The sequence below is a fragment of the Ascoidea rubescens genome (genome assembly GCF_001661345.1).
Source record: "Ascoidea rubescens DSM 1968 unplaced genomic scaffold ASCRUscaffold_3, whole genome shotgun sequence".
Classification (NCBI taxonomy): Eukaryota; Fungi; Ascomycota; class Saccharomycetes; order Ascoideales; family Ascoideaceae; genus Ascoidea; species Ascoidea rubescens.
The window spans coordinates 941,214-956,295 of NW_017962915.1; the positions used below are offsets into that span (position 1 = coordinate 941,214).

Here is a 15,082-nt window from a genome sequence, read left to right on the forward strand (position 1 = left end):
CTATAAAAGGCTTATAATTTATCGTAGTAGTTTTCATATCCTGGGACTTCTGTCTTAAGACCACGTCTTTTTCTGGTATTCTGAGCAATAACACCAGCTTTGGTAGTTGGGTCAGTTGGATCGTCGTTGAGGGTGGTCCAGTGGTCAAACACCATTTGTGGGAAAGCTTGACCTGCAGTAGCTTGACGTAAATCAGCAGTGAAACCAAACGATTCACTGACTGGCAAGTAGGCCTTGACAGTGAACAATGGAGTACCTGGTCTTTGTTCTTCAGAAACAACTTGACCTCTCTTTTTGTTAAGAACCGAGTAAATACCACCAATAGCGTTTTCTGGACATTGGATTTCAACTAAAAAGACTGGTTCTTGGATTCTTGGTTCAGCCAACAAGAAAGCAGCGTATGTGGCTCTTCTCATGGTTGGGATAATTTGACCACCGCCTCTGTGGATAGCATCAGCATGCAACGTAACATCCAAAATGTTGATTCTGACTGCTCTCATGTTTTCATCCATAACTGGTCCTTCTTTACTAGCCCAGGCAAAACCAGCAACAACTGAATCTTTAATTTCGTGCAAGTATTGAACAGCCTTGGTTTGATCAACAACTGTGTTTGGTCCATTACCTTCAGGTCCAAAACACCAGATCTTTCTGGCGTCGGTGACGTCCCATCCGTAATCATCTGCCATTATTCTGGCTCTCTTCTTGAAATCATCCTTTGGTGAAATCTTACCTTCTTCAATGGCCAATGCGGTTTCTTCAGTCATTGGAGTAGCCTTTAAGTATAATCTGTTATGTTTGTTTGGTGATTTAGATAAAGCAACCATTGACGATTCAGCAGTAACTGTTTCTTTGTATGTAACAACTGGTGGAGATTTCTTTAATGGAACACCGGCGTGATCGTTTTCCAAATCGGATAAACAAATTTCCAAATGCAATTCACCAGTACCGGCAACAACATGTTCACCAGAATCTGAAATAAAGGTCAAAACACATGGATCGGACTTGGATAATCTCTTTAAACCTTCAACTAATTTTGGTAAATCCGAAGCATTCTTAACTTCAACAGCGACTTGCACAACTGGTGAAACTGAGAATTTCATAACCTTCAAGTTGGCGGCTGTTTCAGAGGTGGTCAAGGTACCTGATTTCAACAAAAATTGATCAATACCAACTAAACCAACAATGTTACCGGCTGGAACATCATCAATTGGTTCCACAAATCTTCCCATCATTAAAACGGTTCTTTGAATAGCCTTGATGAACAAATCATCTTTCTTACCAACAACATAGTTTGGTCCTTGGATTCTGACTTTTTGTCCAGATTTAACGGTACCGGCAAAGACTCTACCAAAGGCATAAAATCTACCTTTATCAGATGTTGGCACCATCTTGGAGACATACAACATAAGATCGGCTTTTGGATCACAGTTTTTAATAGCAACACAAGCATCGTCAGTGGATGGACCTTCATAAAGAGTGTCGGCTCTGTAGAATTGAGCAGTAACTGGGGATGGTAAATGTAAAACAATCATTTCTAATAGAGCATCGGCAGCTGGCAAGAATTTTCTCATAACAACTTTTAATAAGGCTTTACCTTCTAAATCTTTTTCATCACCCTTCAATTGAATATCTAATTTGGTTAATAAAACTGGAATTTCGTCCTTTTTAAAATTCATAATGGCAGAAAATAATCTGAAAATTGGATCCAAAACAAATATGTTAAAGGCTCTTTCTAATGATCTACCCTTGGCATCTTTGTCCTTAGAAGTCCATTTCTTGGTCTTTGGGTTAAAATAAGAATCACCCCAAAGACGTTTCATCATTTTGCTCTTGTCAACACCGAATTTTTTACCATATCTGGAAGCAAATTGACGAATAGTAAAGGCCCATCCATGTAAACCAGAACCAAAGGCAACAGTACCGTTTTCTGGGTAAACTTGAACATCACCCAAGGCTTCATCAACATAAGTAGAAATAATAACATTAACAGATTCAATGGTTCTGGAAAAAGATTGATATAAATCTTCTTTGGTAACTTGCAATTCTAATAAGGCACGGTCAACTTTGTTAATAATAACAACTGGTTTAATTCTTTCACCTAAAGATTGACGCAAAACGGTTTCAGTTTGGACACAGACACCTTCAATACAATCAACAACAACTAAAGCACCATCAGTAACACGTAAAGCAGCAGTGACTTCGGAGGAGAAATCAACGTGACCTGGGGAATCAATCAAATTAATTAAAAACTTATTACCGTCAGTCTTTTGTTTAATTTCTTTACAATCTTCATCAGTCATTTCAGAATATAATGAGATGGCAGTGGATTTGATAGTAATACCTCTTTCTTGTTCATCCTTTCTGGTATCGGTAAAACGAGCTTCACCAGCTTTAGCAGCAGAAATAATACCAGCTCTTTGAACCAAAGAATCAGTCAAAGTGGATTTACCATGATCAACATGGGCAATAACGGACATGTTACGAACATTGGTGACCTTGTCCATAAGAGCACGCATTTGCTATAGAAATAATAAATAAGTTAGTATTAATTAATCTGGTAATTTTAAATCTTCTATTACAATAGTTTCATCAATTGATTTGGAAAGAAAATGGCATTTCCAAAGACAATAAAAACTGGAAATGTTTCAAACCAATTGCTAAACTTATTAACCGTATGAAAAAATACGATATCGTAGAGGAGAAATTATAAAGCATACCTCAACAGTGAAATTAACTAGATACAACAAGTTAGTAATCGATTCATTCACAAATGAACGAGAATTGCAAAAATTCCACAGTTTTTTGTGTTTTTTTTTCAGATCAACAATAATACCAATGAGCTACGTATTATCTATGAACAGCAATAGTAGAACAAACATACCCATTGTGAATAAATATTTTAATTAGTGATTATTGAATATATTATTTGTTAATGTATTTAACTTTGATTATATATTACAAAAACTCTTGCCAAAAGTTAATTAATATAACGAAGAAAAAAAGAGAAAAAGAGGAAGATTTAACTAGGTAAAAGTAAGAAAAAATTTTCGCTCAATTTAAGTGAATTTTTTTGTTTTTTATATTTGGAGAAGAAACAAACTGGCGACAATTTTTTTCAGAAAGTGTCCAGAAGCAGAATTGAGTTTGCACTGTTGGCCCATATAAAACATGCGCGGCCTTCGGACTGCTGTTGCAGGGTCACAGTACACTCCAGCACACACGCGTATATTCCAGAACTCACGTGTAATACACTGCCAATGCAGTGAGAATAGGTGGTAACCGCATGAGATTGCGTGTGCGTGCGTGTTGTTGTTTTTACTGGAAGAGGAAGGAATTAGAACTATGTAATGGTGAACAAGAAAAAGAGAAAGAAAGCAGTGAACATAAAGTGGTTGAGAGTGTGGGCTATTAGTTCTCGGTTCCAAAGACCTTAAAGTTCACAAGAATTTTGAAGTATTCGTTCATCAACTCGCCAACGCCGTTGTGGTTGGTGGCATATTTGGCTTGGATTTGGTTTTGGATCTTGACCAACCCTTCCTCTCCAACGGTTTCCTTCAACGAGCTGAGGATGAGTGGGTTGAACTCCTTGTACCACCTGTGATTCCATACAGCAAGCTTGACGCTCGAGTCGATTATCTTGTCTGTAAGAATGCTTTGTGCTTTGGTAATTTGCGAGAGTGATGTTTTAATACTTTGAATTTGCAAGCTGTTTTCATTTTCTGTGTCTCGTGAGCTGATCAATCTTTGGTACTTGAGTTGCAAATTAAAGCTTTCTTTGTTCAATTTCTTCTTTTCATTTTGATAATAATTTAGTAATTTCTTGGTACTCTTGATCGAAAATCTACCTGCTAGGGCATTGGAGAACGCTGTTGATGCTTCTTTGTAATTGTGCAATCTATAAGCAACCATACCTAATAGTTCCCATTCTAAAGTGTTTTTCTTGTATAGCATTCTTTGAGCTTGAAAATGAACAAATTCGGCTTGCCACATTTTATATGTTTTCAAGTCTTCGTAAAGTAGCATGAATAATTTATCTAGCCATCTTTCACATAATCTTTTCTTTTTAAACGCTTCGATGATGTTACTTTCTTCATCCAAGCTGATTCTGGTATTATTTGACGTACTTGTTTTCAATCCATTACCATTACCATTACCATTACCATTACCATTACCATTTTCTAATTTAACAGAATTACTGTTATCACTCAATGGATTCTTGTCTTCATTGCTTAACTTGTGATTTATATCACTACTGACACTTTTTCTTGAATTAACTTTGCTAAGTTCATTATCAATATCATTTTCGTTAACATGTTCACTAACATTTTCTAATAAGCTGTTGTTGCTTATGCTGGTAAGATTATTTTTGAATTGTTTTGATAATTTTCTCGTGTGGGAAAAACTTGTTCTTGAATTATTGCTAGATAAATTTGAAGTGGAGACTAGTTTATCCTTTCTATATTCCTCTTCCATAACAAAAACTTTTGCTCTGTATTTTAGTAGCTGTTCCCAGCCTGTTCTATGAGCAATTTCTGTTAAGAGGCTATATGCTTTAGCAAAAGTTGAACTGAGGTTTGTTGCAGGTAGGTTCAATAAAGAAGGATCAATTGATTCATGTTCAATTGCAACATCTTGAGAGTTTAGTGATGTGACTTCTTCAAGGGTAACATCATTTGGCAATGGCAAATGCATGAATTCAGGGGAAGTTGATACGACTCTTTTAAGTCTAAATTCTTGTTTATGTGGTATTATTGGACATGAGTTTAGTGTTAATAAAGCATTTTCATAGTCACCTAGTTCTGTGTAAACTTTGACTAAAGCTGCCCAGGGCTTGAATTCAGATGGAGAAGCCTTGACAGCATGAGTAGCACAGGATAAAGCAAAATCGTATCTTTTTTTTTCTAAACAATAATTGGCTTGAATGATTAATAAATTTGAATCTCTTGGTCTCTCCTGAATACCATCATATAAAACTTGGACCGCATTTATTTCGTCATTTTTCTTCAATAGGATCTCTGAGATTAGTTTTATTACACTTGGTTCTCTATCTAATAGTCTATAGCAGATTTCTAGACCTTTGTCATATGAGTTGGTCAATTCAATTGCTTTTAAAAAAGTATCAACTAGATAATTTGATACGTAGGTTGGAACTTGAGTTTCGACATCACAACCTAGTTTGGGACCTTGGAAAAATAAGACTTCAAAACCCTTTAAGAACAAATCTAAAGATTGGATATTATCAAAGGGGTTTAGATGTCTACACTCAACAACTGGGTTGATATCATCGTCGTCGTCAATTGAGGATAAAAGAGACCTCATAACTGAACTAACATAGGTTTCTAGCCAAACCAATTCACTTTCTTGAATTCTTTCATTTTTGGTGTCTAAGATCAAAGTGTTTGATTTTCCGGGGTAGTGAATATTGACCCTGATATCACATTTGGAAAAAGCGTTATAACACGAATAAGTTGCAGATAGGATTTTCCAATTTTTAAATTTTCCAAACCACAATTGTTGGCTGTCGCCACCAATAATCATGGAAATTGAATTTAAATGAGCAGCAATTGATGCGGAATTCGAAGTGTCAACACCAGTGTAGTATAAAAAGGTGCTGATTTCATTTTTGGATGATTTTGAGTTTTTTGAGGAATTGGGAATGTGTTTGACTAATTGAACGAGATCTGGTGGACCTAAGTCGTTGATTTGTTTCAATCTATTGAGTCTTTCGTCTAGACACTGGCCTGGAGATATTTCTTTAACTCTGTTGGAACATGGAAGCACGAACAAAAGGGCAATCACAGTCTACGTCAAGAACAGGAAGTATTGTTTTGACAGTGAGTGATTGCAAAAAGATGGGCAGGAAGCTGTTAGTAGGGCGCTGGAGGCAACAGAAAAACACCAGAAAAACATACTCAGGAATTGAAGCCTGGGAGGTGAGAGCCATGGCGTCTGTTGGAGGTCGCTGCTGGTGCCAGAGAAAGAGAGGCCTGTGCTGGATCTGCTGCCGCTGCTGCTTTGAACAAGTTTCCTGTTTCCACACAGCCCCCGGAAGTTTGCACGTGGATTCCGACCGACTGGTGTTTTTCAGCGGTAGTGCTTTTGGTGTTGGTGGTGCTTTTGGTGTTGGTGGTGCCTGTGGTGGTGAGACAATGATCTATCCTGCTGTGGTGGTGGCCTTTGGGGCAAAGCTTTTGTTGCTCAGCTGGTTGAACAGCTTCTCCAGCGATGTGTTGGACAACTTTGTTGAGCTCTCGACACCCATTACCAGCTTCAAGTCGTTAAGAGAAGGGTTGTTCTTGCTCAACAGCAATGGCAACAGCACTGGTCTGTTCAGGATAAGCAACGATTTGAACATCTACGATGGGGGGAATGTTCATATTCCTCCTATTTTACTTCATTTGTTGAAGCACTTTGATACTCTCCCATGGTTGAATTTCATCTACTGTGTGCTTGATTCCCTCATGGTGTTGATGTTCATCAACATCAACTTGAAATTCAAGCAGCACTGTATCAATTTCTACTCGAAAATATACAAAAAATTGATCTTTCTAAACACTGATAATAACAATATTTACAATCCAAATTTGCTTTCAACAAATAGCACCCGATTCAATCTGATCTTGATTCTAATATACTGTTTCAATCCGTTGAACTTGGTCTCATTATTATCAAAATCTTCGATTATCTTTTCGAATTTCTTTTTAACTTTATCCATATATTCAATAGTCAATTTAAGCAGCTATGAAAGTCTAAGCCTTATAATTTCAACCATTTCTTTATCGATTTCAGCTTATCTCTCGTACAACACTTTATTCTTGATTATACCCTTATTGTCAATTTTCGGTACAAAAAAATTCAAAACTCTTTTCATCTTCTTGCTATCATGCTCTTCATTACTACTAATATCGTACTATCTTAACCAGTGCAATCTCAATTTCTTGGATTCAACTTACGGCATGATTATACTATTCAAAAAGATCCAGCCAAATATTGGATTATGGTGGTATTTCTTTATCGAAATCTTTAAATTTTTCAATGATTTCTTTATTGGCGTATTCAACATCTACAATTTCATCTTCATAATCCCAATAACAATCAGATTCTCCAAAGACAAAGAAAATAAAATTGAAAAAATTTACTCATTTATCTTAATATTTGGTATTATAACCCTAACTAAAAGTTACTTGACAATAATCGATTTCAATTTCGTCTTAAATCTATTAGCAATCTTGCTCTTAAACATCCCGTTATTAATCAATTACTTGAAATTTCCAATAGTCTCAATCTTAATCATAATACATTCAATTATTCTAAGTCCGATTTTCTATTATCTATGGATCTTTAATGGCAGCGGTAATTCTAATTTCTTTTATGCAATAAATCTAGTCTTTTCAATTGGTTTTACGAGCATTTTAACTGATTTAGTTTGGAGTTACTTATCCTTAGAATACTTGATTGAAAACAAATTGGATTCAAAAGACGAGTTCACTTCATTTGATCAAGTTAAATATCGATTAATCCAATATTAAAAAAACAAAAAAAAAACAACATCAAGACATCAAAATGCATCCCATGTTTCCTAATTACACACCACCCTAATATATTATACAAGTAAAAGCTTATAAACACCAGTATATAGCTATAGTAAACTTGATACATGCCCAATTTTTTTTCAACTTTCTTACTTTAAAATAATAATGAAACCGATTATTATTACTCTAAATGATCAATTTTGTAATTGTAAATTGTAAAAGTACTGTTTTCAGAAATTACATCGACTCAAAAAATTTGACACAAAAACTTTAAATAAAGATTCTATCTAAAATAAGTTCAAAATCGATGAAAATTTCCATGCTGCTATTCTCTCTTCAAATAACAATGATAACTAAAATAATGATTAAAATAGTTATATAATCAACGGTTATACCGATAATGCTGAAAGATTAAAATCAACTTGATAAAATGAAATAATATACTACGTTTTTTTTATCTCTTGTAGACAGTTCTACTTCTTGGTCTGCCTAATGGCTTTGAAATGTTGTTATTATTATTATTTTTGTTGTTGTTGTTGTTTTTATTATTATTAACATTGATGGTATTGCTATTGGTGCTATTATGAATTTTATTAAGGCCTCTATTAGTAAATCTTTTATTACCATAAATTCTTTTTTGAAGTAATTCATTTCTTTCTTGTTCTTTTTTTAGTTTCAATTTTTTTTGTAATTGTTCTTTTTGTTCTTTTAGGGCTTTCTCGTTGAGTAGAGTATTATGATAATTGTTTAGTTCGTTAAATTTTTGTAAATTTTCATTATAATTAAACGAATCGATTGATTTTCCTTGCCATTTTCTATTGTTAATACCGCTAACGCTATTGATATTGTTGTTGTTGTTATTTGACAATAATAATTTGTCAATATGAATCATTTGATTTAAAATATCAGACCAGTAATCAATCAATTTATTACTGCTTTGTAAATTATCCTGTATTTTATTGAAATTGTATTCTGTGACAGTCATTGATTCGATCAAATTCTCAGTGAATTCATTGACCAACTTGAGCTGAATCAACTCTTTGTTTAGTTTATTTTGGTATCTCGAGCTGTACTCGTACTTTTGCATTATCGATTTAACATCGTGTTTGTTTTGATTTTGATTTTGATTTTCAATCTCAATGTCATTAGAATTAGTTTTTTCATCATAGTGGGCGTCGCGATTGGAAGCCAGGTTCTGCTGGTCCTGGCCCTCGTTGTCGTCCAGCTGAACAGAATCAGTGGGTGGAGCACTATTCTCGATGGTGTCGTACTTGGTGCTTTTTTCGAGCTCACTGATGGTGTTTTTCAAGTTCCTGATCTGGACCTCCAAGTCCTGTGTTCTGGAGTACTCTTCGCCTATCAAGTCAGACATTTCTGTTGCATTTGCCTCTTGTGCAGAACCTCTTTGGAAGAGGCTCTTCTGCCCCAGAGAAGAAGAGAAGCTGTATCTTCTGCGAGAAGCACGTGCGTTTTTTCTTCCTGTGGTACTTTCGCTGTGAGGAACGAGCTTCTTGACGACTTTTAGCTGGAACTGCGTCGTGTGGAAGAGAGGATTCTGATGGCAATGGAGCAGCCTGTGCAGGAGGATGTGCTTCCCACCAGATGGGAGGTGGAACTAGAGGTATGGCAGTAATTTTGTGCTACATTGCATGGTGTCGTTTCTTTTGGTTGCCCAAACTAATACTTTTTGATTACGGTTTATCAGTTTGTGCAATCGTTGGCCAATTTGAATTATCTCAATTATCTAGCACAGAATAAGTATCTTGATGATCTCAGGTTCATGTCGTATTTGAATTACTTGTACAATTACTGGTCCTTGCCATCAAATGCAAAGTTTTTGATTTATCCAAACTGCTTACAAATTCTACATTTGCTTTTATTCTCAAAGGATGATTATTTCAAGAACCATATAGTTCAAAGAGAATTTGCTGACACTTTTATGAACCAAATGGTTGAGAATTGGCAAAAGGACAAGATATGAAAGTGTGTATACTTTTCTTTGTTTTGCGGACAGTTGTGAATTGAAATTATATATAAAATAATATAAAATAATATAAAATAATATAAAATAATATAAAATAATATGATATAAATGATATCTTTGCTATGAATTAGATAATAATCTTTCATTTTGAGAATTGATATTGCTAATTGAATTGAAATTCTCGTATTTATTCAGTTTTATTTCTCTTCGTAATTCATCAGCCAATTTGATGTCAATCCCATTTTCGAATATTTTTCTGATATTTTCCAACGCTAGGCCGGTTGCATCAGGATAGTAATTGTATATTCCAAACCATCCAAGAAAACAAATTAGGGAAAACAATAGACATGTAAAGCTTGGATTGGTGTATTTGATTAGAGATAGATAAGTGGAGGAGATTAAAGTATTGCAAATCCAGTTTGAGCTGCTGATTAGAGTTGAACCGATACTTCGAGCTTCGACTGGCAAAAACTCAACGCTTGTCCAGGGAACAGTGCCTAAACCAGAAGCATAGGAGCCAACAAATGTGATTATGGATATTAGTAGGATAACGTATTTGTAGTGGTCATTATCGATGTCGAGATTGTTATATTCGTCTGATTTTAGAGATAGATAGACTACTGAAGCCACAAACAAGGAGATTGACATTATCCATACAGTGTATAGTAGTAGTTTTCTTCTTCCTATTATATCAATTAGGAAAATTGGAATGAAGCTGAAAAAAAAGTTACTTCCGGCAATGAAAATGGAAATCAAAATTGGATCATTGAAACCAGTTTTCTTGAAGATTGTAGCCGAGTAATACATGAATGCATTGAACCCACATAGTTGTTGGAAACTCATTAACGAGATTCCTACTAGTAACGCTCTTCTTGTGCTGAGTATTTTGAAAGTTCTGTCATACCAGTTTTTCTTGGAAAGATTTTTGTTTCTTGAAACGTCATTTTGGATTAGTACAATTTTGTCGTGGTACTGGCTTTCTTTGGCGTGAGGAAATAGTTTTTTTAGTGACAATTCAGCCTTTTTCAATTGACCAGTTGAAATCAAAAACCTTGGTGATTCTGGCATGAATTTTGAGATGAGTAGAAAAACCAAGGGGGGTAGCCCAGAGATTAAGAATAGCCATCTCCAGTTATTGTTGATGTTTTTCAAGTGGTTTGAAACTAGATAAGCTAAGAACTGGCCCCCAGTGGTCGACAACGAATTCAATGCGATTAGCAATCCTCTTATCTTTGATGGAGACAATTCAGAGATGTAAATTGGAACCGAAACAGAAGCCAAACCAATAGCAACACCAGCGATGAATCGTCCAATAACCAAAAGCAAAACAGAGGTTGCCAACGACATTTCAATGGCTGCTAAGATGAAAACAAGGCAGCATAGGACGATGGTCAATTTTCTGCCAAATCGCTTGATATCAGAGGTCAACCCAGCAGCTATTGAGCCAAGCAAGGCACCAACAGAAGTTATAGAGGTAATTAACTCTTTGTCCCAGGAGCTCAACTCTCTGCCCAAGTCGTTGTCGATAAGCACCAAGCAGCCTGAGATGACACCGGTGTCGTAGCCAAAGAGGAGGCCACCAACAGTGGAGCAGACAATGACCAAGATGCCAAAGATGCCTATGGGGGTGTCCTCGATGGTGTCGTAGTTGTAGGAGGAGCTCAAGGAGAACAACGAAGCAGTCGACTGGCGACGAGGGTCGTGGGCATTGGGATCGATGCTGGGGCCTGTGTGGGCGTAGATGGAGTGGTTGGCGTTGAAGGGAAGTCTATTGGGGGCAGGCGAGTAGTCGAACGAGGCTCTGGAGGGGGTTCTGGCGATGGCAGCCATGGAGAAAGAAGCTGGAGAAGCACAGGCAGCACAGGCAGCACAGTGATGGAGTGCTGAGATAAGCCCAGCGCTCGGCCGACAGAAACTGAAGCTGAGAAAAACCTCTTCTTCCTCTGTTGCTTCTGGAGTACTGCGAAGATGAACAGCTTGCTACGTTCCCACATCTCGTTAGTGTCGCTTTGCTGCCTCAGAAACACCTCCAGAAGCTGGACCAGGGGCTCGTTGCCGTCACTGCTCTTCCAGCACAGGCACTACGCCAGACCCAGCAGAGCCATCTCTCTTCCCAAGGCCTCGCCCAAGATCAGCTTGCCTACCTTCATATCAGTGGCCAACCTAGCCAATCTCTTGAACGTCAGATACGCCAGTCTCCAGCGCTCCTTGAAGAGCTTGGGCTTTTCTGCCAATGAAACCAAAGCTGACTACATATTGGACCGAGAGACGTCCTCCTTGGTCGCCAATGAGTTTGGCTTCGAGGTCGCTGAAGGCTTCAGCGAAACCTCTTCTTCCTTTATGGATCTCAGGCCCTCTCCTCCCTGCCATGATCCCAAAAAATTGAAACCAAGGCCTCCAATAGTTACCATAATGGGTCATGTCGACCATGGAAAGACAACTATCTTGGACTACTTGAGGAAATCCTCCATAGTGGCATCCGAACATGGTGGTATCACTCAGCACATAGGTGCTTTCTCATTCAAGACCCCACAATCCAAAAAGATGATTACCTTCTTGGACACCCCAGGACATGCTGCTTTTCTTAAAATGAGAGAAAGAGGTGCCAACATCACTGACATTGCTGTGTTGGTCGTCGCTGCCGACGATTCTGTCATGCCCCAAACAAAGGAAGCCATCAAGCATTGTATAAATGCAAAGGCAAACATGATAGTGGCAATAAACAAATGTGACAAAGCTGATGCCAATCCAGAAAGAGTAATACAAGATCTAGCCAACAACTCTGTCAACGTTGAATCATTCGGTGGTGAAACACAGGTCATTGAGGTATCCGGTCTAACTGGCTTGAATATGGACAAACTAGAAGAAGCCATCATAACTCTTTCTGAAATTATGGACTTGAAAGCTGAAACTAAGGGCCTACCTGCCGAAGCTACAATTGTCGAATCTCAAGTCAAAAAGGGTTTGGGAAACGTTGCAACTTTAATAGTAAACCGGGGCAATTTGGTCAGAGGTGATATACTAGTCTGTGGAAAGACTTGGTGCAAGATTAAAACAATGAAAAATGAATATGGCAAAACAATCAAATCGGTTACTCCCTCAATGCCTGCTGAAATCACTGGCTGGAAGGACTTGCCTGAAGCAGGGGATATCTGTATCCAGGCTAAATCCGAATCTATTGCTAAAACCATCGTCTCAAACAGAATAACAGAAGCCACTAAATTGAAAGATCAGGAATTGGTCACACAGACAAATATTCAAAGGCTAGAGCATTCAAAAGAACACGATGAAAATAAAAGAATCGACAAAAGATTGTTAAAACTATCAAGATACTCTTCTGCTACAAATAAAGTTAAAGACGAAAAACACGATGAAACAAAAATCGTGCCCTTTATTATTAAAACAGATGTCAGTGGCTCTGAAGAAGCTGTTCTTCAAAGTATCTCTGGGATAGGTAACGATGAGGTCCAATCTCAAATTATTCACAGTGATGTTGGTCAACCAAACCATAGCGATTTGGATAGAGCTGAAATTTCTGGTGCTCAAATACTTTGTTTTAATACTCATATTCCAAAAGATATTGCTCATGAGGCATTTATTCGAAAAATTAAGATATCAGAATACACAATTATTTACCGATTAATTGAAGATGTTACTGATACCCTATCTTCCTACTTGAAACCAAAAATCGAGACAACAGTCAAGGGCCACTCTACTATTCTACAAGTGTTTGATTATACCCTTAAGAAAAATAAAAAAATTAAAGTTGCAGGTTGTAAAGTTGAAAATGGTGTTATGAAAAAAAATGTCCCAGTTAGAGTTCGCAGGCTCGATAGAATCATCTATAAAGGCAAGTTGACCAGCTTAAAACATTTGAAAGAAGAAGTTAGAGAAATTAAAAAAGGGAATGAATGTGGTATGTCTTTTGAAAATTGGGAAGATTTCAAAGCTGGTGATATCGTTGAAGTCTATGAAGAAAAAGAAATTCGTAGATTTTTGTAATCAATATTCTAAAAATTTATTTTGTATATATGCCAGTATTAAGAAAAAGTTTCTTTGTAAATAACTAAATATTATGTATTATAATTGGCTCAAATTTGTGCTATTTCTCTTTTTTATTTTTTTGGTTATTTTTTTGGTTATTTTTTTGGTTTTTTAAGTGGTTCGTTTTTATAAATTATCCATTAATTGTCCTTAATAAAATAGAGATACGCCTAAATTTTATAGATTCATTAAAAAGTAAAAAGAAAATAACTAATAATGCAGACCTAAAATCAAAATATTGTAATAAAAAAACATCTTTAAAAAAAAACAATTCATCATCAAAAAAAGTAAAAAATAAAAATAAAGAAAAATAAGCAAATTAAAAGCAAATAACCAAAATAGACTAAAAAAACAAACAAACAGAAAAACACACAAACAAACAAACAAACAAAAATAAACTTGTAAACTAAATAACAAAACAACATCTATAATAAAAAAAAAAGAAAAGAATTTATGAAAAAAACTCAAAAAATAAAACAAAGTAATCTTCTAACTAAAATCATATATTTCCATTGTTGGGCTTTTGCAGTAAATCAGTTGAGCTAATGATTTTGTCAATACTAGGCGTATTTAAACTATTGGCATTATCTTTAACTGATATATTTTGAAAATCATTTTCCAAATTCACAGCTGAATTAGAACGAGAGCTGTTATTTGCACTAACAAAACTGTTAACAATAAAACTTGACTTTGTTGGACTTTTGGGTTCAGCTGATCTACTTCTACTTCTTAATCTTTTTTTTAACCAACTTTTCTTAGGGCTTGTATTCACATCAAGCAGGTATCTTTCCTTTTCTTTATCTGAAGAACGGGTCCATCTGGAATGTCTAGAATTTTTACCATCTTTTGGGTCTTTAAATTCTTTTGAATCATTCTCTTTTGGATCTAAAGGTAAAGGCAAATTGCTATTTGAGTTTCTAATTTTATTTAAATCTAAATGAGGAAGATGAATTTTGAAACCGGGAGATTTAGGAGAAACACTCAATTGGGATGTATCTTCTTTGGAATTAAAATAATTGTCATTGTTTCTTAAGCCAGATGACAATGGTGTGCTTATGCTACTTCTTGAAGCAAATTTAATATTTTTAGAATCGTTCTGAGACTGATATTCATCCTCACAACCAGATAAAGAGTCGTAATCAGTAATGTTATCATTATCAGATTGAACAGAATTAAAATCATTTGTGATTCGAAGTGAGGACAAATTATTGTTATTTGGATTTTTATGATTAATTCCACCTCGGAGAACAGAAGAGGATAGCTGAACTGAAGATAAACTTTTGCTATGCTTTCTTTTAGTTACTTTTGAAGACAGTAAAGTTAGAGATAGAGCTTCTGTGGAAGAAGAGACTTGAGAGTCAGCCAGAGTAGAATTTAAACTTAAAGGTAAAGTTTTGATTTTAACTATAGGCTTTGGAAAAAACAGGTCGTTTTCATTTGAATTTTTTGAATCATGGATATTATTAGCTGAATTAGAATTAGAATTGGAATTAGAATTAAAAGTGACAGTACCGTTATCAGT

General features: G+C 35.8%; 7 protein-coding genes across 7 annotated transcripts; 3 read left to right on the forward strand and 4 right to left on the reverse strand.

The window, feature by feature from the left end:
• Window positions 1–11: 11 nt before the first annotated feature.
• ASCRUDRAFT_69316 (elongation factor 2) lies at window positions 12–2,885 on the reverse strand (the record flags this gene model as incomplete). The annotated part of the gene is made up of 3 exons (XM_020191659.1): window positions 12–2,519; window positions 2,718–2,734; window positions 2,882–2,885. The coding sequence occupies 3 exons, from the start codon at window positions 2,883–2,885 to the stop codon at window positions 12–14; spliced, it is 2,529 nt and encodes an 842-aa protein (XP_020048827.1).
• A 216-nt stretch (window positions 2,886–3,101) lies between these two features.
• On the reverse strand, window positions 3,102–5,977 carry ASCRUDRAFT_44335 (member of the chaps family, that forms th). Its single transcript, XM_020191046.1, has 4 exons — window positions 5,913–5,977; window positions 4,404–5,761; window positions 3,752–4,220; window positions 3,102–3,691 (listed from the first exon to the last, which is right to left on the reverse strand). The coding sequence occupies exons 1-4, from the start codon at window positions 5,942–5,944 to the stop codon at window positions 3,409–3,411; spliced, it is 2,142 nt and encodes a 713-aa protein (XP_020048828.1). The 5' UTR covers window positions 5,945–5,977; the 3' UTR covers window positions 3,102–3,408.
• Window positions 5,978–6,149: 172 nt separating this feature from the next.
• On the forward strand, window positions 6,150–7,529 carry GAB1 (GPI-anchor transamidase subunit GAB1; the record flags this gene model as incomplete). Its single annotated transcript, XM_020191837.1, has 1 exon — window positions 6,150–7,529. The coding sequence occupies one exon, from the start codon at window positions 6,150–6,152 to the stop codon at window positions 7,527–7,529; it is 1,380 nt and encodes a 459-aa protein (XP_020048829.1).
• ASCRUDRAFT_74885 (uncharacterized protein) lies at window positions 7,508–9,274 on the reverse strand. Its single transcript, XM_020192855.1, has one exon. It carries the CDS (start codon window positions 8,902–8,904, stop codon window positions 7,987–7,989), a length of 918 nt encoding a protein of 305 aa, XP_020048830.1. The 5' UTR covers window positions 8,905–9,274; the 3' UTR covers window positions 7,508–7,986.
• On the forward strand, window positions 8,787–9,624 carry SOH1 (mediator complex subunit SOH1). Its single transcript, XM_020192856.1, has 2 exons — window positions 8,787–9,153; window positions 9,238–9,624. Exons 1-2 carry the CDS (start codon window positions 9,097–9,099, stop codon window positions 9,511–9,513), a joined length of 333 nt encoding a protein of 110 aa, XP_020048831.1. The 5' UTR covers window positions 8,787–9,096; the 3' UTR covers window positions 9,514–9,624.
• Window positions 9,625–9,636: 12 nt separating this feature from the next.
• Window positions 9,637–11,346, reverse strand: CIN10 (Cin10p; the record flags this gene model as incomplete). Its single annotated transcript, XM_020194451.1, has 1 exon — window positions 9,637–11,346. The coding sequence occupies one exon, from the start codon at window positions 11,344–11,346 to the stop codon at window positions 9,637–9,639; it is 1,710 nt and encodes a 569-aa protein (XP_020048832.1).
• A 138-nt stretch (window positions 11,347–11,484) lies between these two features.
• Window positions 11,485–13,518, forward strand: IFM1 (translation initiation factor 2; the record flags this gene model as incomplete). Its single annotated transcript, XM_020190328.1, has 1 exon — window positions 11,485–13,518. The coding sequence occupies one exon, from the start codon at window positions 11,485–11,487 to the stop codon at window positions 13,516–13,518; it is 2,034 nt and encodes a 677-aa protein (XP_020048833.1).
• Between the last annotated feature and the right edge of the window lie 1,564 nt (window positions 13,519–15,082).